Below are 21,221 nucleotides of genomic sequence, written 5' to 3' on the forward strand. Positions count from 1 at the left end.
ACTGGGGGTTAAGACTTCGAAATATGAACGGTGGGGGGCACAGTTCAGCCTGGAACAGCTTTCAGCAGATTTTCAGAGAAAGACTGGATCCGGAGGGGTCCCAGGGATGTCCGAGGTCTGCCTCCACGGTCTTGAGGAGTGACGGGACCAGCAGTGGCCTGGCCTGGCTGATGCATAACTGGTGGCACGTCCCACTAGGTTTCTGACTTGATGAAAGCTGGTTTCAGTTGTTCCTGAGTCCCAGAGGACTCTGTTCTCTCTCTCACCCAGGGACAGCTCCTTTTATGGATCCCCTGCCTTGTGCCAGGCACCGTGTTGGGCCCTCCACAGTCACAGCGCTGGTCCTCCTAGCAACTTCAGGGGGCAAGGTGGGATTATTTCTGGTTTGCAGACTAAACCCCGAGACCCAGTGAGGTTAAAGTGGCTGTAGACAGGCACACGGCTAGTAGGTGCCAGAGGCTGAATTTGAACCCAGTTCTCTCAACTCCAGAGCACCCCATGCCTCTAGACTGGGATCTTTGGAAGATGATTGGGCCTGTGATTTACCTCCTTAGCCGACTGTCGCAGCCAGGGACCATCCCTCCCTCCCCATAGGGAGAACAGAGGCCTGGGCTTGCAGTTCATGCTCAGCAGGCATGCATGCATGCATTTGTTCACAGACCCATTCACAGAACCGTGGCACGACTCTGTCCCCGGCAGGCGGGCGGGCCAGGTCCTAGGGGGAGTGGTAGACGCGAAAAGCAGCCGAGAGTGAGGAGCCTTCCGTGCGCGTGGTGACGTCGCTGCTGCTCTGGTCTCCGTGGACAGTTCCTGAGACCCAAGACTCGCAGGGAGGCCCGGAAGTCAGCGGGGAGGCAGCCTGGAGTCTCCCCCCTCCCGTCCGCGGACTCCCCAGGCCGCCACCCGGAGGCCTGCGCAGAGGAGCTTGCTGGAGGCCGCCCCGCCTCAGGCCGCCCTGGGTGTGGCCCTGGCCGCCGGCCCCGGCCCCGGCCCCGGCTCCGGCTCCCCGGGCGCAGGCTGCCGTCCGCCCTCCCGCCGCCTTCCCGCCACCTTGCTCCCGCCTTGCTCCCCGCCTCCCTCCCCTCCTCCGCGGCATCCCGGCCGCAGGAAGATGTTTTGCTGCCATCTTGTGGGCACGGAGAGCCCGGCCGCCGTTGGAGGGCCAGTGTGGCTCTGGGACCACTGGGGCCACGGGAAGGAGGCCACATCTCTCCCTCCGAGCGAGCCACCACGCGTGCCCTTTGGCTTCCCTTCCTGTCGCTGGGAAGGATGTCCACAGGCTCTGGGCGGCGTGGGTGGCCTCAGCCGGGCGCGCCTCAGCACGTATCAGTGGGTCACCCCTGGCAAATATTTGAGCAGAGACTAGGTCTGAGGTCGTGTGGGATCCTGGGGCTGGAGGCTGCCCTTTCCTCACAGTGTTTGGTTTCTGTGCAGTGCCTCCCACAGCGTACCTTCACAGCCGTCTCCCCCCACAGGTAGCCGGGGTTAGTCGTGACCCCCTGCCACCCCCAGGCTCAGGCCGGTCCACATGGTGGGTCCAGCCCACCCAGCCGTGGATACCTCTAGAGTCGGCTCTTGCTCTTTCTGGTTTCCCAGCTCATTTTCTGTGCTCTCTGCTTCCAGGGAGATGTGTCTCCAGCCTCCCCCAGAGTGCACACCGCGGGGCCTCGCGAGAGAGGCTGTCTTTAATTCCCCCAGAAATTGCCACGGAGTCTCTCCGCCCTCAGCAGCAGAGCTAGCCTGGTGTTTCTGAGGACCTTAGGAGACGGAGAACTCACCTGAGGGCTAGCCTTTTGGAATTTCTGTACTGTTCACACCATCCCAGCTTGAAGATTTTTAGGATGGTCCTAATGTCTTTCGGGCCGTGCTGCGTGGAGCTGTGTTTGCCACAGCTCTCTGGAGCAGGATCTTGTCCGGCAGAACCCAGAGACTTCAGTTTGTGATGCCAGTGAGGAAGAGAGATTTGTGCCTGCACTGTTCTCCCTGAGGTCCTCGACTGGCTCGGTGGCCCGGGGATATTTATGTGTAGGCAGCTGTCCTTCTCTAGCTTCTCTGGGTCGAGAAAGGCTTCTGGGAAGGAGGAAGAGGAAGAAGGCAGCCAGGGGAGGAAGCGGAAGCTGTTGCCGGTTTGGGAAGTGACCCAGGCTGAGCACTTTGGACTAGATTCCGCAGGTGCAGTGGGAGCCACCGGGAGCTGGTGCATCCCCCGAGAATGTAAGATGTTCTTTTATCTCTGGGACTAGGCACCGCTGCCTGCCTTCCCACAGCAGGTCTGTGTGTATCTGGGGGCCTTTGCCCCTTGTATGCCATCCTGCTCGTCTCCCGCTGAGACAGCCAGGGGAGTCCTAAGGCAGCCCATCCCCAGCTGGGCACCTTGTCCCTGTCCTTCCTCAATCCCCGGACGGAGCTGCCATCCTGTGCTCGCAGTTTCGTTGGCTTGGGGCAGGGGAGGGTTTGTAATGAGCAGCCCTGTTCTTCTGGGGAGGGGTAATTCCCTATGTGTCTGAGAGAGAGGGCAGACAGACAGATACGCAGATAGGGCAGTGGAGTGTGGGAGACTTAAATGTGAGGAACTGAGGCAGGACTCCAGGGCTGCGCTCTTGTCGCCGCGCCTGAAGGATCCTGGGAAAGGCTCTTCTGTGGAACCGTCTATTATGTGGGGAATATGCATGCTGGAGAGGGAGAAGCCATCCTCATCACTGTTAATAAGTAGTCCCAGGAAAATACGAAACCACCCCCAGGGCTCTCCAGGCCTGGGAGATCCAGCCCGGGACTTGAGAGTTTCCAGCTCTGGGCTCTTGGGCAGCACCTAGGATGGAGAGGCCCTGCCTTCCTCAGGCATTCCCCCACCCCAGCCCCCTCAGGAATGTGCCACTTTTATCTTGTACTTTGCTTCTACGCAGAAGCATGGAATTCTGAGGCTGAGAGGAGGGACATTGGGAGTTGGGCTGGACTGGGGGGTGTGGAGAAAATTGGGGAGTAGCATTTCTTTAAAGCACATGCAGCCTTCCTCATCCTTGCCACTACCTGAACTGGGTTCTTGATCTGCTCATGGTCTTACGGATTATAGTAAACTAGCTCATCTCCAGGGCCTCGGAAGAGGACTGATGTTTAAAGTGAAGTGGAAAGCACAGCAGGGCAGCTCCCGGCCTCCTGCCCCCATCCTGGGGTGAGCCCTGCACTTCACGAGCGCCGGGTGCAGCCCACACTCATGAACAGGCATCTGTGCTTGGAGAGGGTGAGCATCAGGCTCCAGCCAGAACTGAGGGCAAACACTTCACCTTGGCCAGCCGACCTCTGGACAGCCTCTGAACAGGAGGTGAGACCCAGCGAGCAGGAGACTGGAGACTCAGGGATGCAGAAGTGAGTCACTCGTCCAGAACTGTGTGGTCCAGGACTGAAGGTTACCTTTTGACTTTCCACTGCCCTTAGGCAGGACACTTCACCGAACCCAGACAGTTTTACCATCTCCGAGGGAGATCACCTCGGCCATTAACAGAGGAGCTGCCTGTAGCATCCAGCAACTCTGAATTCTGGAGTTTCCCAACCTCACAATGTCTCAGCCAAAAACTAAGGCCCACGATTTTACAGACAAGGAGACTGAGGGCCAGAGAGGGCATATGACTTGCCTCCTGGCTCCTAATTGAAGTTTTTCATAATGTGGGCCCTGTGGTGTAACACCTGTTTGGTCCTTTAGAGAAGGAGCCAATGGCCCACTTCTCTCCAAAACGGGGCCCAGTGTGTGGTGTGCTGAGGACTGTTATTTATTTGGCCTGCTGGTAATGACAGCTCAGTCACCTACTTGCCCCAATCTGAGGAGGAGCCCTGGGCTGGAATTTCCTGTTTTCTGAGGGCTCCGGGGGCTGCCCCAGCAGGCTGACTCCCCTGCCGCCGGCTGCCGCCGTTCCAGGGTGTTCCAGGCCGGGCTTTGCCGCCTCTCCTTGCTGGGCCGGCTCCGGGCCTCTCCAGGTCTGGGCTTGCCGGCTGCGAGGTGGAAGCGCCCAGGGACTCCGTCGGCCCGACACCAGGTGCCCAGAGGCCGGAGGTCCGTGCGCCCCGGCCGCGGCCCCGGCCCGGGCCCAGCCCCGCGCCCCTCGCCATGGGCCTGGCCCTCGCCCGCGGGCCCTGAGCATGGAGCGGGGCTGGCCGCCGGGGGACAGCTGCAGCCGGGAGCGGCCCGCCGTCTGCCGCCGCGCCCTCAGCGTCTGCGACTCGCTGGACCTGCACGGCGCCCCGGCCGGCCGCGCCGCCGCCGCCCTGCAGGCCGCCCTGAGCGCCGCGCGCGAACAGCCGGCGCGGCCGCGGAGCGTGTGCTCGGGCGGCCCGGGGCCCCCGCCCTCCGGCGCCCGCAGCCTGCTGCTCGGCCTCCTGCGCCCGCGCCTCGGCCGCCGCGGCCCCGCCGACGGCCACCCGCCGGCTCCCGGGCCCGCGCCCTCGCGGCTCCCCGGCTCGGCCGCGCCCAGCCCGGCGCCCAGTCCCGCGCCCAGCCCAGCGCCGGCCCGGCGCAGCCGCACGCGGGGCGCCCAGACGCCACGGCCGCGGCCCACCAGCATGACGTTCCTGGAGGTGAACCGCCTGGAGCTGGCGGCGGCCGAGGGCGCGGGCGCGGGGCTGGGCCGCGCGGGGAGCGCGGGCTTCTTGCGGGGCGCCTCGCTGTGGAGCAGCCAGCGCTGGCAGGTGCTCCGCGGCGGCGGCGGCGGCGGCAGCGGGCGCAGCACCCCGGGCCCCCGGCGCGGCCTGTCCGCGCTGAGGAAGAGCTTCAGCTTCCGCCTGCGCCGCGGCCAGGAGATCCGGCGCGCAGAGTCGGGGCTCCTGCCCCGGGCGCGCACCCGCAGCGACGGCGACGCCAGCTCCCTGGGCGCCTTCCCTAGCCGCCGCGACCTGCTGCTGGGCGCCGAGGCCCCGCGCGCTGCGCCCGAGCCCGGCCGGCCCCGCACCGCCGCCGGCCTCTGGAGACTGCTCACCAGCCGCTTCCGCCGGAGGGAGCCCGCGCCCGCGGAGCCGCTGTGGAGCCGCCGGGCGGCCGCGGCCCCCGGGCTCCTGGGCGCGCAGAGCGGTAAGGGAGAGAGCCTGGCCCGGGAGTCCTCTCTGGTTGGAGTCCCTTGTTGAGAGCGGGTGTGAAAACAAACCGAGCTTGCCTGGGAGAGGTGGGTGTGCCGCGAGGGCCGGGGACCAAGTGAGACCGGGGCCCCGGCGCGCTCTGGGTGGCTCATGGGCCCCAGAAGGTGGCTGTGGCAGAGGAGGACTTGCAGGTGCGTCCAGTCTGGGTCCCCTGCCACCGGGCGCTACCACTGGCCCTTGGCATGGTGGAGTGTGAGACCAGGACGGAGGGGCTCCTTCCTCACTTTCTGGCACATGCAGAACTGAGGCTGGGGAGGGGCGGAGAGTGCTCATGTTTCTAGCTTCCAGGTGGGCTTGAGTCCTCACTTCTAGCTGCCTCTGCACATGAGCAGAGGGACTGTTTATGGACCCGATCGATCGATGGTGGTAGCTACTCTTTGAGACAGCCTGTGTGAGGGGAGGTGGGCAAAGAGGCTGGCCCAGGCCAGGGCCATCTGGAGCTGGCTGGAGGATGTCCATTACAATGCAAAGAGTAAAGAAAGTGGGGCTGGCGGTGGGGCTGGAGGGGGCTCTGGGGAGCTGCAGGCTTCCCTTCCCCAGGACACTGCCAAAGGCAGGCCAGAGCTGAGAATGGCCTGGACCAGAGTTCAGGCAGCCCAGGAGGCGGCTCCCTGGTAAAGAAAAGAGTGGTGGCCTCCCACCAAGGAGAAGCTTGAGAAGGAGGGCCAGTCAGGCAGGATAGATAGCTCCCCATTCAACCTGCCCCTCACAGAACAAGGCCCCGGTGAGGGCTCCTCCCTCTTCACCCCGCCTAGGAATGTGGTGGGTGGCCCCACCCTGTGAGGGTGAGCTGTTCCTACTCGCTGGCTGTGGGACGCTGGCCCCCCTGCCCAGCTGCCAGGTGCCCGGCCCAGCCTGGGTCTGAGCTTAGAGCTACTGGAGAAGCCTCTCACCTGGGCCCCGGTGGGAGCTGCTTACCTTGCTGGAGCAGGAAGAGGAGGAGGGACATGGGTCCAGGCCAGGAGAACTGGGCCCACAGCTCTCAGAGTGCTCTCCCCGAGGACCGTCATCGCTCCACTCCTCTCCGGAAGCATTTTCCTGCCACTCTCTAGAGAACTAGGGGTGAGGGTTGGGGTCCCATCAGGACCGTGCTGTTTTCTGGCCTTGGCTCAGGAAGGGGCAGTATAGGAGACAGCCGGTGGTGGATGGCACAGCTGTGCGTGCCTCCTCAGTCTGATGGGTGGCCTTCTCTCCTGCAGACTCCTTTGTGAACAGCCAGGAGTGGACCCTGAGCCGCTCGGTTCCGGAGCTTAAAGTGGTGAGTGAGATCTGGTGGGGGGGCGCCCAGGCAGCCCTGGGGCGGGGTGGGCACGGGCTAGCGCGACGGGCTTCCCCCACTTCCAGGCCTCTCCTTCTCTGGTCTTGGCCTCTCTCCGCGGCCCCTCACTTCTGTTCAGCTTTCTTTTCTGGTCCTTAGCTCTGGTCCTTCTTAAGGTCTGTCTTTCCTGCCCCTGACCACCGCTCTCACCCCTTCCTCTCCCACAGGGCATTGTGGGGAACCTGTCTAGCGGGAAGTCGGCCCTGGTGCACCGCTATCTGACAGGGACCTATGTCCAGGAGGAGTCCCCTGAAGGTGAGCATCACGGGCTTGCCTGGGCTCTGAGGCTGGCCACTGGCCCTCTCTCTCTTGGCTGTCAGCTGTGCCGGGGAGCTGGAGCTCCTTGTCCTTCCAAGTCCTCCTGTCTTCTCTGTTGGTAGCGCTGGATTTCAGAACTGCTTGGCCCCCGGGGGCTCTCCCAGCTTGGGGCCTGATCGTGCACTCTGTCCTAGGGGGTCGGTTTAAGAAGGAGATTGTGGTGGATGGCCAAAGTTACCTGCTTCTGATCCGAGATGAAGGAGGCCCCCCCGAGCTCCAGGTGATGCTCCTGCCCCAGCCCTGGCCCGTGGCACCCCTTTCCCAAGGATCTGGTTGGGACGGGGCAAAGCTATGTGTGTGCAGAGGGGTGTGGAGCTGGCCCGGGAACGGGTGCAGGTGGTAATTCTGCTCCGTCCCCCTAGTTTGCTGCCTGGGTGGACGCGGTGGTGTTCGTGTTCAGCCTGGAGGATGAAATCAGTTTCCAGACGGTGTACAACTACTTTCTGCGGCTCTGCAGCTTCCGTAATGCCAGCGAGGTGCCCATGGTGTTGGTGGGCACACAGGGTGAGCGGGCCCGCGGGGCCGGGGAGGAAGCCACCTGCTCTCCCCTCTCCCCCTTCCCGTGTCACCCCGGAGCGGGCACCACCTCCTTGCTCCATACGCGCTGGATCTTCCCCAGCTGGAGCCTCCCGCCTGGTGTGACGGGCGTGTCCACGTTTTGGGGGATGGATAAATGGAGCGGCTGGCTTGTGTCCACTCTGAGTCGGTGGCGGAGCTGGAACGAGGCCTGGACGCCCGTATGCTTGAGCTCTGCGTCGTCCACTGGCCCGGCTCATGGCCCACGCGCCCTCGGGCCTAACACCGCCCCCGCCCCCCCCCCCCCCGGTCCCCCGTGCGTGGCACCGCTTCTCAGCAGGCTAAGTCCCACCCTCCCGCCCCCCACAGATGCCATCAGTGCCGCAAACCCACGGGTCATCGACGACAGCAGGGCCCGCAAGCTCTCCACAGACTTGAAGCGCTGCACCTATTATGAGACGTGCGCGACCTACGGGCTCAACGTGGAGCGCGTCTTCCAGGACGGTAACTCAGGCGTGGGGCGGGAGGCTCCCCCCTTTTCCAGGCCAGTAACTCAGGCGCGGGGTGGCGCCTCCCGAACAGGGGCTCAGGAGGTCCTGTGGCCATCAGGGCTGTGCACCCTGGGGGGCGGCTCTAAGCTGGGCTTCTCCCTTCTCCCCAGAGGGGTAACTGACTCTGCTGTCCCCTGCAGTGGCCCAGAAGGTAGTGGCCTTGCGGAAGAAGCAGCAGCTGGCCATCGGGCCCTGCAAGTCACTGCCCAACTCCCCCAGCCACTCGGCAGTGTCCGCCGCCTCCATCCCGGCCGTGCACATCAACCAGGTGCGGCCAGCCTCCCCGCCCCCTGTGCGTGGCCCCGCCTCGGCCCTCCTCATCCTGTCTGTCTGCCTGCGTGTCCCCCCCCCCCCACCCCGACCCCGTCTGGTCTCCCGCCTTGTGACTAGTGTGAAAGTGCTGGCTTGCGCTCCCCGTTGCCTGCACGACTGGCCTGGCCTCCTCTGTGCCCCGCAGTGACCGCCTCCCTGCTCACCCCCGTCCCTGCTGCCGCCCCTCTTGCCCCACAGCCCCGGTAGCGGAGGCAGCCCGGAGGCTGGCTTGGGGCGGCGCTCTCGCAGCTGGCTCGGGAGCTGCTCCCCGTGGAACCATCCTCGGGGGCCTGCTCCCTCCTCACCTGTGGGCCCTGCAGTTAGAAGGGCAGCACGGGCCCCACAGGGGCCGCTGGCCTTTGTGCCGCGTGGGGTGTTAGCGGTGTTCTGAGCCAGGTCCTGCCGGCGTTCCTCCCATGACACCACCGGGATGCCTGCCCGCTTGCTGCCTACTCCCTGGTTAGTTTCGGGTCCTCCATTTGGGCTGGCGCTTCCTTCTGTGACTCTTTCCCCACTCCGTCCCCTGCTCTGCAGAAAGCCCCGGGTCGGCACACATGCGCTGGGTTGAGTGGTCAAGCTGACCGTCTCTGCTCTACTTCTGCCAAGGGCTTTAGTCTTCAAGGCCCGCCTGGTCCCCCAGCTTTCTGATGGTGGCCTGGTTGCTTTTCCAGAGCCCCTCCTTTAGTGCTTCAGGGGACAGCAGGCGTTTCCCTGGGAGCATCCCCGAGGAAGAGCGTTAGGTCTTTCTGCCTTAGCCCTGAGGCACTGCGCGTCAGCTGGCAGAGGTCAGGGGGTGGACGTCCCAGCTCGGTGTGCGGGCCCCGCCACGTGGCTCTGAGGCCAAACGACAGCCGTTGGGGCATTTTGCTCTTTTTGTGCAGGTGAGGTTTCGAGGAGGCTGTCAGGGCAGGACGTGTTCTCTGCTTAGTGAACGTCTTATGGGCAGTTAGGGAGCAGGCCTCGGCCTCGCTGTGCTGTGCGTGTTTCCCGAGTCCTGGAGTAGCCGGTGCTGCCGTGCGCTTTTTGTCTCCATCCTGTGCTCCCTCCCTTCCGTCTCTCTTCCCTTCCCACCTCTGTCCCTTATCTGCTGCTTCCTCCGAGGACAGTCTTTGCTCCATGCCGCTCTCGGCCTCGGCTCTCCCGTAACCCTGCCCCTGTCACGCACATTGTCCGGAAGCAGACCTCAGCCTCCCTGGGCTCCCTGTGCCCCACCCTGGCTTCCCACATCTTCGACACATATCACTGACTTGGGGGCCTGTCCGAGGTGACCTGCTCCCTCATGCCCGACGCCCCTGTGAGGCAGGGCTCCCCCGGCCTCTAGCACTTACCCTGACCCGATTCGCCAGGGCCCTAGTGGGGCAGCCCAGGGCGGTGGTGGCTGGCTCCCGCCAGCCTCCAGGCCCTGCCACTTTCCTCCTCTGCTGCCCCACGGACCCCAGGCCAGGTCCCGACACTGCAGGGGTTCCCAGCTCCCGCCTGCTGCCCGCCCCTGCGCCCCGCTCCAGAGCAGCCCTCAGCAGCCCTCTCTGTCCTTAGGCCACGAATGGCGGCAGCAGCGCCTTCAGCGACTACTCCTCCTCAGTCCCCTCCACCCCCAGCGTCAGCCAGCGGGAGCTGCGCATCGAGACTGTGGCGGCCTCCTCCACCCCCACACCTGTCCGCAAGCAGTCCAAGCGGCGCTCCAACATCTTTACGGTATGTGCCCTGTGCGCCGCCCTCGCGCCGGCCCGGCTGCCGGCACTGGCGAGGCAGGGCCCAGCCCCCAGCCGGGGGGGTGGGGCGGGCAAGAGCCACAGACACTGGGCCACGGGCAGCCCGAGGCAGGAAGATGCCATCTACACAGACACACCCCGCTTCTGTAGGCTCCTTCCCAGTGCCCTCCTGCACATCCAGACTCTTCTAGATGGTTTCTCTGAGCCCTCAAGGGGCTGCTTGCAGCACCCTTACACAGACCCTCCTGCCTCGGCCGCATACACTTCCGCCTCTCTCTCTGACCCATAGGGCTTCTTGGCCAGCTTGAGGGCTCTTTGGACACGTCTGCTCTAACACCCCTCACGCCCTCGATCCCACAGTTGTGGATCAAGCCCCCACGGTTTTTTGCCCAAGGCTACGTGAAAGGTTAGCTGGCGGAGCCAGAACCGGGGCTCAGGCCTCCTTGTCCGCATTCCGCTCTTTTCCCCTGACCTTATGCTTCCCACCCACCGCTGCAGGTGGTCCACCAAGGGCTTAGACGTCTTTCCCCACTCCTCGGCTCCTGAGGCCTAGCCTGTGCCTCACCACCCAGCCTCGGGCCCCGTACAGGCTCGTCCTCTCCCTTCCTCACAGACCTCACACTGGGGACCCCGTGCCTTCAGCTAGGGGCCCAGGCCCTCGGCCCTTAGGCGCCCCCAGTCTGCTGGCTGTCCACGCCCAGCATGCGAGACACAGTGCCCGCCCACACTCTCACCCTCCAGCTGGGACGTGGCTGGGCCCTTCTGGGAGTCTCGGGTCAGACGCAGGTGGGTGAGCTGCCTGTGTGGATTCGCAGGAGGTCCCTCGGTGCTCTCGCGTCAGTCCGTGCGCCTCTTTCTGAGCAGCAGGGCTTGGCTCTCAGCCTGGTCCTGTGTCCAGCTGGCCGGGCAGGCCCTGCCAGGCTCTCAGGAGCCCCCACCCCCCACCCCCAGACAGAGCCAGTGCCCCCAGGCCTCGTTCATTCATTCTCGCCTCCGCCTGCCCAGCACCTCGCTGCCTGGTCTGCCCACCTCCGTCCCCCCCTGTGCCTGCCACACGGCCCCTCCTCGTCCCTGCTGACAGCCGCTGCCGTGCATTGCACTGCCCCAGCCCCGAGCCTGCCTAGACTTGAAGCGTCTTGTTTCTGTTCGTGCCCATCGAGCCACACACCGCCCTGGGCTGTCTGCTTGTGCCCGCGCCCGCTGCCGCAGAGCCCCTCCCCCCCCCCCCCCCCCCCCCCCGGTGCCTGTATGTAGCGACCGCTGCCCGCACTTCTGGCACCCACTCCCTCCACCCCATCCCAAACCTCCCACTTCCTCTGCTGCTAGGCCTGCTGTCCTCCCTCTGCCGCCCTCTGTCCGCCGTCCATGCCCGGCTCATGGCCTCCTCGCCGCGGCCCCCCATGCTCCCGGCCCTGTGCTCCCTGCTGCCCGCTCCGCTGTGCTCCCTCCGCCTGTCAGCCTCCCCCAGGTCCTTCCACTCTCTCATCCTCACTGTGGCGACCTTAGTTTTTCTTTTCATTGTTTCCATGGTGACCTCCCTTGCGCCATTGTCCGCGAGGAGGCCTCGAGACCTGTCCGTTCCTAGGCGTGCGTCTCGGGACCTCCCCCGCTCTCATCGTCGCTGTTGGGGCCACCTCCTCGCCCTCATCCCCCTCCCCAGCAGAGCCATGCCTGCTCCGTGGCCGGTGTCCTTGTGACCCACCCCCTGGATGTGGCCATCCATGTCCCCAGTCTCCCCCATGACCTCATGTACTCATTTTGTTGCCACTCTTGCCCTGCTTCCCATCCTGGGGGGCTGCCCCTCTGGGCTCCCAGGGAATCCCCTGGTGGCTGGGGGCCTCTTGGCTCACCAGTGTGGCCGGGGCAGGCTGTGCCCCACTCCCCCCAACCAGCTCTTTGGTCCGGGGACCTGGTGGCAGCAGAGGCCCATCCACCTTCCTCCTCCCTGGGCCGAAGGGGCAGAGGCTGTGGCGCCCAGGAGAGGCCTGGGGCAGGTGCTGACCCTGGAGCTGTGGGCAGTGGCCTCTGGCCCGGTTCTTCCTACTCCCGTGGTTGTGCGCCCCCCGCCTGCACCTGCAGGCCTGTGCCCCGGGCTCCTGGCGACCTGGGAGGACAGGAAGGGATGGGGGCCCCGGCCGCCCAGCGGCGAACATTCCCTGATGAGCTGGACTGCCCAGCGGCCCCTGCCGCCGCCTCCTCCTCGTCTGCCTCCTCGTCTGCCTCCTCGTCCACCTCCCCCTCCTCCCTGTCCTCCTCCCTGTCCTCCTCCCCGACCTCCTCCCCGTCCTCCTCCCTGTCCTCCTCCCCGTCCTTCTCCCCGTCCTCCTCCCCGTCCTCCTTCTCGTCGTCCTCCCCGTCCTCCTCCTCGTCCTCGTCGTCCTCCCCGTCCTCCTCATCCTCCTCTCCGTCCTCCCCGTCCTCCTCCCCGTCCTCCTCCTCGCCCTCCCCCGTCCTCCTCTCCGTCCTCCCCATCCTCCTCCCCGTCCTCCTCGTCCTCCTCCTCGTCCTCCCCGTCCTCATCCCCCTCCCCGTCCTCCTCCCCGTCCTCCTCGTCCTCTTCCCCGTCCTCTCCGTCCTCCTCCTCGTCCTCCTTGTCCTCCCTGTCCTCCTCCCCGTCCTCCCCCCGTCCTCCTCTCCTCCTCATCCTCCTCGTCCGCTCCCCATCCTCCTCCCTGTCCTCCCCCGTCCTCCGTCCTCCTCCGTGTTCTCCCCGTCCTGCTCTCCGTCCTCCTCCTCCTCCTCGTCCTCTCCGTCATCCCCCCGTCCTCTGCGTCCTCCCCTCCATCCTCCCCGTCCTCCTCTCTGTCCTCTCCATCCTCCTCATCCTCCCCGTTCTCCTCCCCGTCTTCCTCGTCCTCCCCATCCTCCTCCCCATCCTCCCCGTCCTCCTCATCCTCTCCGTCCTCCTCCCCGTCCTCGTCCTCCCCCCGTCCTCCCCGTCCTCCTCTCCGTCCTCCCCCTCCTCCTCCCCAGCCTCCTCCTCGTCCTCCTCTCTGTCCTCCTTTTCGTCCTCCCCGTCCTTCCCGTCCTCCTCCTCGTCCTCCTCTCCGTCCTCCTCGTCCTCCCCATCCTCCTCTCCGTCCTCCCCGTTCTCTCCGTCCTCCTCGTCCTCCCCGTCCTCTTCGTCCTCCCCGTCCTCCTCCTCCTCCTCCCCGTCCTCTCCGTCCTCCCCATCCTCCTCCCCGTCCTCCTCGTCCTCCCCGTTCTCCTCCCCGTTCTCCTCTCCGTCCTCCCCGACCTCCTCGTCCTCCCCGTCCTCCTCTCCGTCCTCCCCGTTCTCTCCATCCTCCTTCTCGTCCTCCTCTCCGTTCTCCTCATCCTCCCCGTCCTCTCTGTCCTCCCCGTCCTCCTTCCCGTCCTCTCCGTTCTCATCCTCCTCTCCGTCCTCCCCGTCCTCCCCGTTCTCCTCCCCGTCCTCTTCTCCGTTCTCCTCGTCTTCCCCATCCTCCCCGTCCTCTCCGTCCTCCCCGTTGTCCTCCCCGTCCTCCTCCCCGTCCTCTCCGTCCTCCTCCCCGTCCTCCTCCTCGTCCTCCTCGTCCTCCTCGTCCTCCTCTCCGTCCTCCCCATGCTCCCCGTCCTCCTCCCTGTCCTCCCCGTCCTCCCCGTCCTCTCCGTCCTCCCCGTCCTCTTCCCCGTCCTCCCCATCCTCCTCCTCGTCCTCCCTGTCCTCCCCGTCCTCTTCCCCATCTTCCCCGTCCTCTTCCCCGTCCTCCCCGTCCTCCCCCCCGTCCTCCTCTTCATCCCGCTGCCGCCTCTCCCCAGGCACCCGGGTCTCTGCCCTCACCAGTGCTGACCGACTCGTGCGGGGCTTGAGTATAACTTGCCAAAATCTTTATTCTTTCGATATTTGCAGATATGTGCCACTGTTTCCAACTTTTCATCAACAAAAAGGCCTTTCCAACTCCTTCCAAATTAGAAGACCAGGTGGTGACACACAGCACCTCTGGACATTCTCCCCTGTTCGGGGCCGGAGGCGGGCCGGGCCCTGGGACTGCTCTCAGATGAGAAGCGGCCGCCGTGCTCCCCACTCCAGAGACCCACAGGAACCTTTGTAACTAACCCCCACCCCCAGGGAAGGCTAGGAACGCTGGAGCCCGCGGCTGGGGGCTGCCGGGGGACCAGGCCCGGCTGGACGCGCTGCGCCAGGCTCGCTGCACCAAGAAGAAGGGAGCTCGGCCCCACGCCCGGCGCCGGGCCAGCGCGACATGGGCCCAGAGGGGCGGGGGCGTGCAAGCGCTCGAGGGTCCGAGCGCCCGCCCGGCCCAGCTGCTCCTGGGGGGAGCTTTCCCGCCCCTCCCCCCCTCCGCTCCTTCCTGCATGGACTTCTGCCGTTCCTGCTCCGCTCCGGATGCCACCGCCACCGCTGCGCGCTTGCCTTTCCCCCTCTTGGCCTCCCCATTTCCTAGGATCCGCATTGGGGCGGGCTCTGCCCCAGGAGCCTGGCAGGGGCGCAGGGCCTCTTCTGGCCTCTCTCCTCTCTCTCTCCATCCACTGTGCCCCTCGGGCCTCGCCGACCGTGCTCGGTGCAACGTGCCGTTTGGTGTCCGTGCCGCAGACGGGCCACTGCCCGCTCACTTCTGGACTTTGCTGTCCCCCGGTTATCGTGCCCCGTGCTCCCCGCCATCCCTCAGCCCCACCGTCCACCTCTCCTCGCCCCCTCCCTTCTCGTAGGCCCCAGCCCCTGGGCTGCGCGCTCCTCGCGCCCTCGGTATGTTCCGTGTCCTTGCTCTTCTGTAAGGGGTGGGCCTGGCTCAGTGAACTTTGCTGCTCTGTACGGTGCCGTGTGTAAGAATAAACCCATTGGAATACTCGTGGTCTCCGTTCCTTCCCAGTCCCGCCGCCCCGGCCCTGCCCCACTGCTAGGGCCTGCCCAGGAGGAGGGTGGAGGGGAGGGCAGGGGAATCCAGGCGGGCTGCTGTCCCCCCGTGGGCCCTGTGCCCTTTTAACACGCCTCTTCTTTTCTCTTTCAGTCTCGAAAGGGCGCCGACTTGGACAGAGAAAAGAAGGCTGCCGACTGCAAGGTGGACAGCATCGGGAGCGGCCGGGCCATCCCCATCAAACAGGTCAGCACTCCTTTCCCCTGTGGCCCGAGAGCGGTGGAGATGAGGGATGAGGCCCAGGGAGCACCGTAGGTGGGCCTTTCCTTCTGGCCCCCTAGCTCCCGCCGGGCCTGAATGCTTCACCCGACAGAGGTTCTCCTGCTAAGGACAGACCTTCAGGAAGCCTGCCCCCCCCCCCCCCCCCCCCCCCGCGGCCGGAGCGGTCCCTCCGCGGGCCCTGCCCATTCCTGCTCGCCGCCACCAGGGGGCAGCAGAGAGCCGCCGGCCCCGCTCAGCCGCTCTCCCGCAGTGCTTCAGGCGTCGGGCAGCCGGCCTACCTGTCCCGCTCCCAGAAAGGAACTCCCAGAAGAGGACCCTGAGGGGCACGCACTGAGGGGCACGCTGAGGGCTGCTCCTGCCCGGGGCTCGTTGGTGCAGGTTTCTCCGTGGGAGCCTCTGTTCCCTGGAAAAGCTGAGTTGAGCTGCCCCGCGTCCTGGGCGCCTCCTTGCCCAGTCTGCCTGGCAGGGCTGGGCCTCCGGAAGCTTGGAGCTTCCCAGACCCTCTGGGCGGGTCCCTGTGCTGGGAGAAGACCTTGAACGTGGCAGGGCGTCCTTGTGCAGGAACGGTGGCGTGTTGGGCAGCTGTAGGGCTGCTGAGCCAGACGGGTGGAGCCGGGAGGTGTCTGTGGAGCTCAGGCAGAAGCCTGCTGGCTGACCCGCCCGTGAGGACAGCGGCAGGGGCTTGGCGATCAGGACCCTGGGCCCGGCCCAGATATTCGCAGGAGGTGGTGGTTAGACATGGCATGTTTCTAGGGACTGTGGTGTCTGTCAGGTTTTGACTACAGAGGAGACTGGGGTGGCCAGGTCACTGGAGCTCGGCCAGGCCAGGGCCCCGTGGACAGGGTTTGGCCCTCCAGGCTGGGCCTTCTGGGGCCCGTGGGCAGCCTGGCAGGATTCCCGTGTTAAAGTGGGATTCTGACGCCGCCGCAGGGAAGGTCTACGTAGAACGGAGAGCCCGGAAAGGGGGTCGGGGTCCCAGAGGGCAGGTGGGGAGCCATCTGTTGCTCCCGGTCCTGTGTCTCTGCTTCGGCCCTCCGCTGGAATGTCATCCCACGGGGCCTGGCAGAGGCGGCTGTAGCAGGATCACCTCCGGGGAGGCCAGGGGCAGCGGCCAGTCTCCTCGTCTGGCTGTGTGTCTGGGTGCAGAATCAGAGCCCGCGCACCTGTTGATGGTGTGATTGCGTGGCTCTGGGGCGGTGCAAACTGCGCCTCCCTGGGGGCCGCTCACCAGGCAAGGCGGATGTGCCCCACAGAGGCCCGTCACTCTCTGCTTTGGGGGCAGGTACTTTCTGAGCCTGATGCGCACACGTAAACATTTAATACATAAAAGAACGCTTTCTCCAGGGCCTTTACTTTGAGATAAGGATAGCCCCAAATGCCTCCTTCCTGTTTGGGGTGCAGGCTAATTTGTCACTCCCCGGAATCCCCCACATGGAGGGGAGGGAGAGCTGGAGGATGGGGCTGGAGCCCTGCGAGCTTGCACCTGGGGCTCTGGTCCAGCCCCGGGTCAGCTGGGTCGCCTGGCTGGTACAGGCCGCTAAACCTCAGGGACCCCCTGTAGGAGCGGACCCTGCCAGGAAGGAAGCCGAGTGAGCTCCTGGGCCACAGCGGGCTCCTGCAGGGCACTCGGAGTGTACTTGCATGGAGGCGGGGGCCGTCCACGCTCTAGGTTCCCCCGCCCCGTGGCCCTGCCTGGCGCTTCCCCACAGCCTCCAGCTGCCCAGGACCGGTGTGGCCCCTTTCCTTCCCGCCCTCATGTCACGGTCTCCCCATCCCCTTCGTTCTTACCCCCCCCCCACTCCTGCTGGGAATGGAGATTGCATTTCAGCTGCCATTTGCATTCCCAATCAATCCGGACTCCGCAATTAAGCCGGCTGGCGGAGCTGGGAGGGAGGCGGCGGCAGAACGGGTCCTCTGGGGGCTGTCGCCTCCGCACCGCTCCCATTCCGCCCCAGATTGCTTCCTGCTCCGCTGGGCGCAGCCGGGCCGGCCAGGGAGGGGAGCAGGAACCCCTGTAGCTCGTCTCCCTCCTCGGAGGGCAGGATGCGAGGGAACGGGAGGAGCCGGGTAGGCAGGCCTCTCACCAGCCTGGCCTTCTCTGCTCGGTTCGCGTCCGGGCGCCGGCGGGCAGGTGCGAGGCAGGCCGGGGGCGCGAGTGGGCGGCAGGCAGGTCGAGTCCCTGGCCAGCCGCGCTCGCTTTCCTCCTTCCAGTCCTCCCACACCTCTGCTGACGGCGCGCTCGCTCACTCGCGAGCTCATTAGTGCCAGGCCGCGGCCCCCCTGCTTCCTCCAGGCCCGAGGCCCAAGTGAAGGAGGGGCCCGAGTGCTGGGCAGGAGAGGGTTCCGTCCTAGGCCGGCCCCCTGGGCCTCCTGATCCTGATGCCCTGCTTGGAAGAGGGAGGAATCCCCGCATGTGAGTCCACTCTCCCTACCTGGCCGGGAACGTGAGGCCCAGGCAGGTAACGGGACTTGTTTGATGTGGAGGGCTAGTTGGTGGCAGATGTGGGAGCAGAGCTGGGCTTCCCTTTCCCATGACCCGGAGCCGGACCTGGACCCAGGAGGGAAGGGCTCCAACGTGGGGAAGATGCACGGTCCGGCGAGGGAGAGCAGGGCTCCGGTGGGAAGGATTTGAGAACAGAGGCTAGTGTGGAACCTCCTCTGAAGGCCGGGGGCTGTGGGAGACGGGGAAGAGAGGAGCAGGTGAGCTGGCCACAGCAGCCATCTTCCCAACCCTTCCGGAGGGCACAGGGTGAGACTGGGGACTGCCTTCTCCAGAATCTGGCTGTTGGTCCTGAGGGGTGTTGTTTGCAGTCAGGGGAGAGGGAGCAGCTGAACTCTTGCCTTGTTCCTGGCCTGGGAGCGGGTGGATACATTGCCCGGAAGCAGGTCACTGAGGCTCCTTTGCAGACCACAGGGCAGGGCTCTGCCTTCTGGAATGTTCCCCACGGTCTAATGACGGTCCCGTTAATACCACTTGTCTTCAGATGCCGCTTGTGAGGATGGGTCTCTCGTGCTGATGGGGACCAGGTCGTAGACTGTGTCCTTAAGTGACCCGGGACTCCTTAACTCGATCTCAGGTGGCCGCACCTCCCACGGCGGCATCTGTCTTTTGGGGGTGGCGGGATGAGGGAGATAGGGAAAGGAAGGAGTGGTAGTAAGGATGCTAAACGTCTGTTGAAAGGTGGGAGACTCTCAGCTCTGTCTTGGTTCCGTCGGGGCAGATCGGGCAGGAAGTCCCAACGGCGTGTTGGCTTAGCTCTTCCCTTTAGGACTGAGCCTTCTCTTCGGAAAAACTTAGGAAGTGAGAGAGAATCGGGGTTTACCCTGCACCCTTGGGCCCCAGGACCCTAGCTGATGCTGTTTCTTCACACTTGAGTCTCTTTACCCCTGTTTTCCTCCTGGTCTTAGGGCAGGGCCTCCATTTCTCAAGGAGGAGCCGTTACAAAGCCACATCTTCGAGTTCCCTCTTTTTGGTCCCCACTGGGGTGGACTCCGGGTGCTTCCTCTGCTCTCTCCTAGCCTCTGCTGGTCCTGACTCCTCCCCGCTTGAGCTCCTCCTGTGTGGCTCTCCCCTCGGAGGAGTTTTGTCCGGGAATCTCCAGCAAATCCCGCTTCTACTCAGCCCTCCTGCATGTGGGGCAGGGGGGCTCCTGGGGGTGATGCTGGTCCTGAGAAGCTGCCACAGAGACCTGTTCATGGCACTTGCTCCTCTCCCTGACCCCAGCTCCTGTCCTCAGCCATTGTCCTGTGCTGTCGTTTCGGGGAGAGAGCCAGAGGTGGGCGAGGGCGTCTTTGGTGGTATCCTTAGAGGAAGGCGAAGGCCACCCTTGGGTCTTCCCTGTGGCCTTCCTCTCTCAGCCCACAGCCCTTTCAGCATCTTTGACGGCGCCCATCAGCTGGCTTCCCCCAGCGCACCCACCAGACGTTTGCGGGGCGTCTGCTGTGTCCCAGGCATGGTCACGGTGCTGAGGGTGTGTCCCTGAACAGAACACACGGACAGCCTTGCTCTCGCAGAGCTCGTGTTCATGCCTCCGCTCCTCTTCCCTCCACGCTGAATATCTCATAGGCTTGCACAGAGAATCTGGTTGCTGAGCTCTGTGGTTGGGTCTCCACCCTGCCCGCCCCCAGGAGTCTGGGGCCTTCTAGGGACGGTTAGGGATTTCTGTCCTGTTCAGGCAGCCCTGGAGACCTGTGGGCAGGAGCATCACTGCCCTGTGACACCCTGCATCCTGGTGCTGGCATGGCCCCACGACTCCGGGGGATGCAGGGTCCATGGGCCTGGGGAGGGGGGCCCCCAGGCTGCTTCCTGGAGGACGGTCAGGGGTAGCTGCGGCTTCTGTCCTTTGTAGCCTCTGCACTCAGACGAGGACGGGGGATGGAGGATGGGGTTACCTGGTGTCACCGTGACCTTCTCTGGGCCTGTCTCTGACCCAGCCTCTGTCCTCAGGGCATCCTGCTGAAGCGGAGCGGCAAGTCCCTGAACAAGGAGTGGAAGAAGAAGTATGTGACGCTCTGTGACAACGGGCTGCTCACCTACCACCCCAGCCTGCACGTGAGTCTGCGGGAGGCCTGGGCCGCCGGAAGAGCTGCCGACGCGGAGGGGCGGACCTTAGGAGGAAGGGAAGCAGCCTTGACACGTTCAGACGGACTGGCCCTTCAGAAAGGCCCCCGCCGTGGTGGCCCGGGGACCGCCCAGACCGCAAGGCGCGGGCCCGGGCTGAGCGCGCACATCCCCGCAGAGCTCCGTGGTGGCTGAGTCCGTCGGCGAGAGCTCGGCCCCGGGGATGGCTGCCTCCAGGCCAGGCTGCCGCGCCCGTCACGTCCTCCAGCCCACGCGCTCTGTGTTTGCAGAGCTGGACTGGGCCCGTTTACGTGGAATTGTCAAAGTTCGGGGTGCCAGTGGTGGCCAACCAGTTGTTTTGGGGGGAGCCACGTCGGCGGGGGGAAATCCCTGGTTTCCTGGGCCTGAGGTGACAGAGAGCCGGGGGGCCGTTCAGCCAGGGCTGCCTGGAAGGGCACGGGTCCTCTTGGGAAGGGGAGCCTGGGGGTGGAGGTGTCTGGAGGGGGTGTGGTGTGGTGACGGCAGAGTGGCCCTTGTGGCAGCCCCCCCCCGTCGGCCCCTCCCCACACTGCGTGGCTGCAGCGCACAGCTGTCACCAGAATCCATCTCTGTCACCGCCCCACTGTGGGGCTAATGAGTTCTCCTGTGCAGCCCCTCAAGCACAGCACGTGAGCCAGCCCGGGAGCCCGGGGCCTGCCTCCGAATCTGCATAAGGTGTCAGGGAGGCCCGACCTGGGAGGCGCTGGGGTCCACGGTGCCTGCCCTAACCGGGGCCCGAGAGCGCCTCCCGGTCAGCCCTGCCGAGAAGACGCACCGGGGCCTGGCTCGGGGGAGCCGGCGGGCACCTGCTTCTCATCAGGACGGAGCCCAGCCTTGCCCTCTTGGGCTTCTCCCTGTCTGACTCCTCGGACACTGGCTCTTTCCCCCTTAACTCGGGGACCACCACTAGTTGGACTGTTTCCCCCTGCTGTCTCATTCTCCGCAGGGTGGGAGGTGGTGCCAGGATACTGGGCGGGGGGAGGGGGAGCTGTGGAGGGGCCACACCCGGTGCCCGTGTGCATCTAGTCCAAAGGCTCCTTGGCCCTACTCCACCGGCCACCTCGTGCACAGACCTGGTCCTGCTGCTGAGTCAGTGCGGGGCGGCAAGGCACAGGTGTCTTAGGAAGTCCCGGGGCATCCTGCAGGTACAGGGCCTCTACACCAGAAAGACGGCAGAGCCACGGTGCTCCCAGCTGAGAGGGGCCGCCATGTGCATTCATAGGCCAGCCTCGTGCCTCTGACCTCCCAGCTGTCCGTCCTGCCCCCCCCCCGCCCGTCCCCCTCTACCCCAGGCAAGATGCACTGGTTCTCCTCAGGCAGTGTCTTGCCAGTGGAGCCGGGAACGAGCCTGTTGGAAGCACCCCAGCTTCCCCCCGCCCCCGTGTTGGGGTGGCCTTGCCTTTCCCCTTTTGCTGCAGCCGTCCCCGTTCTTTGTGCTCTGTGCTGCTCGAGCTGTGCTGTGTCCCTTTTTCCTGTCCCCACGCCTCAGATGATGGAGGAAGCCCAGTATGGAGGAGAGGGACAGGAAGGGAGTCTCAGGATGTGGGGGACGGTGTCGGGTGGTTGTGGTTGGCGTGGGTTTGGGAAGAGAAGGTAAAGGCTTGAGCGAACGCTGCTTTTATGCTCAGCCATCTAGAGAGCCGAAGCGTGGTGGCTTGGTTGGATCATTAAAGT

The 21,221-nt window shown here is 65.1% G+C and overlaps 1 protein-coding gene across 6 annotated transcripts in view; it reads left to right on the top strand.

The window, feature by feature from the left end:
• AGAP3 (ArfGAP with GTPase domain, ankyrin repeat and PH domain 3) overlaps positions 1-21,221 on the top strand; it is a 54,231-nt gene that overhangs the window by 18,886 nt on the left and 14,124 nt on the right. For 2 of the 6 annotated variants that reach the window (XM_088018212.1, XM_088018213.1), the window contains exons 2-10: positions 6,321-6,379; positions 6,607-6,694; positions 6,892-6,977; positions 7,120-7,261; positions 7,643-7,777; positions 7,965-8,092; positions 9,673-9,831; positions 14,819-14,911; positions 19,395-19,499. In XM_088018212.1, the coding sequence (XP_087874338.1) occupies positions 6,321-6,379; positions 6,607-6,694; positions 6,892-6,977; positions 7,120-7,261; positions 7,643-7,777; positions 7,965-8,092; positions 9,673-9,831; positions 14,819-14,911; positions 19,395-19,499 (995 nt within the window). Of the gene's footprint in view, positions 1-4,131; positions 5,057-6,320; positions 6,380-6,606; positions 6,695-6,891; positions 6,978-7,119; positions 7,262-7,642; positions 7,778-7,964; positions 8,093-9,672; positions 9,832-13,701; positions 14,659-14,818; positions 14,912-19,394; positions 19,500-21,221 lie in introns of those variants that run through there. The other 4 variants (XM_088018211.1, XM_088018214.1, XM_088018215.1 and 1 more) reach the window with 4 other exon arrangements.

Source organism: Eumetopias jubatus, unplaced genomic scaffold, assembly GCF_037043125.1.
Source record: "Eumetopias jubatus isolate StellerSeaLion01/CBP00866 unplaced genomic scaffold, mEumJub1_p1.0 scaffold_14, whole genome shotgun sequence".
Classification (NCBI taxonomy): domain Eukaryota; kingdom Metazoa; phylum Chordata; class Mammalia; order Carnivora; family Otariidae; genus Eumetopias; species Eumetopias jubatus.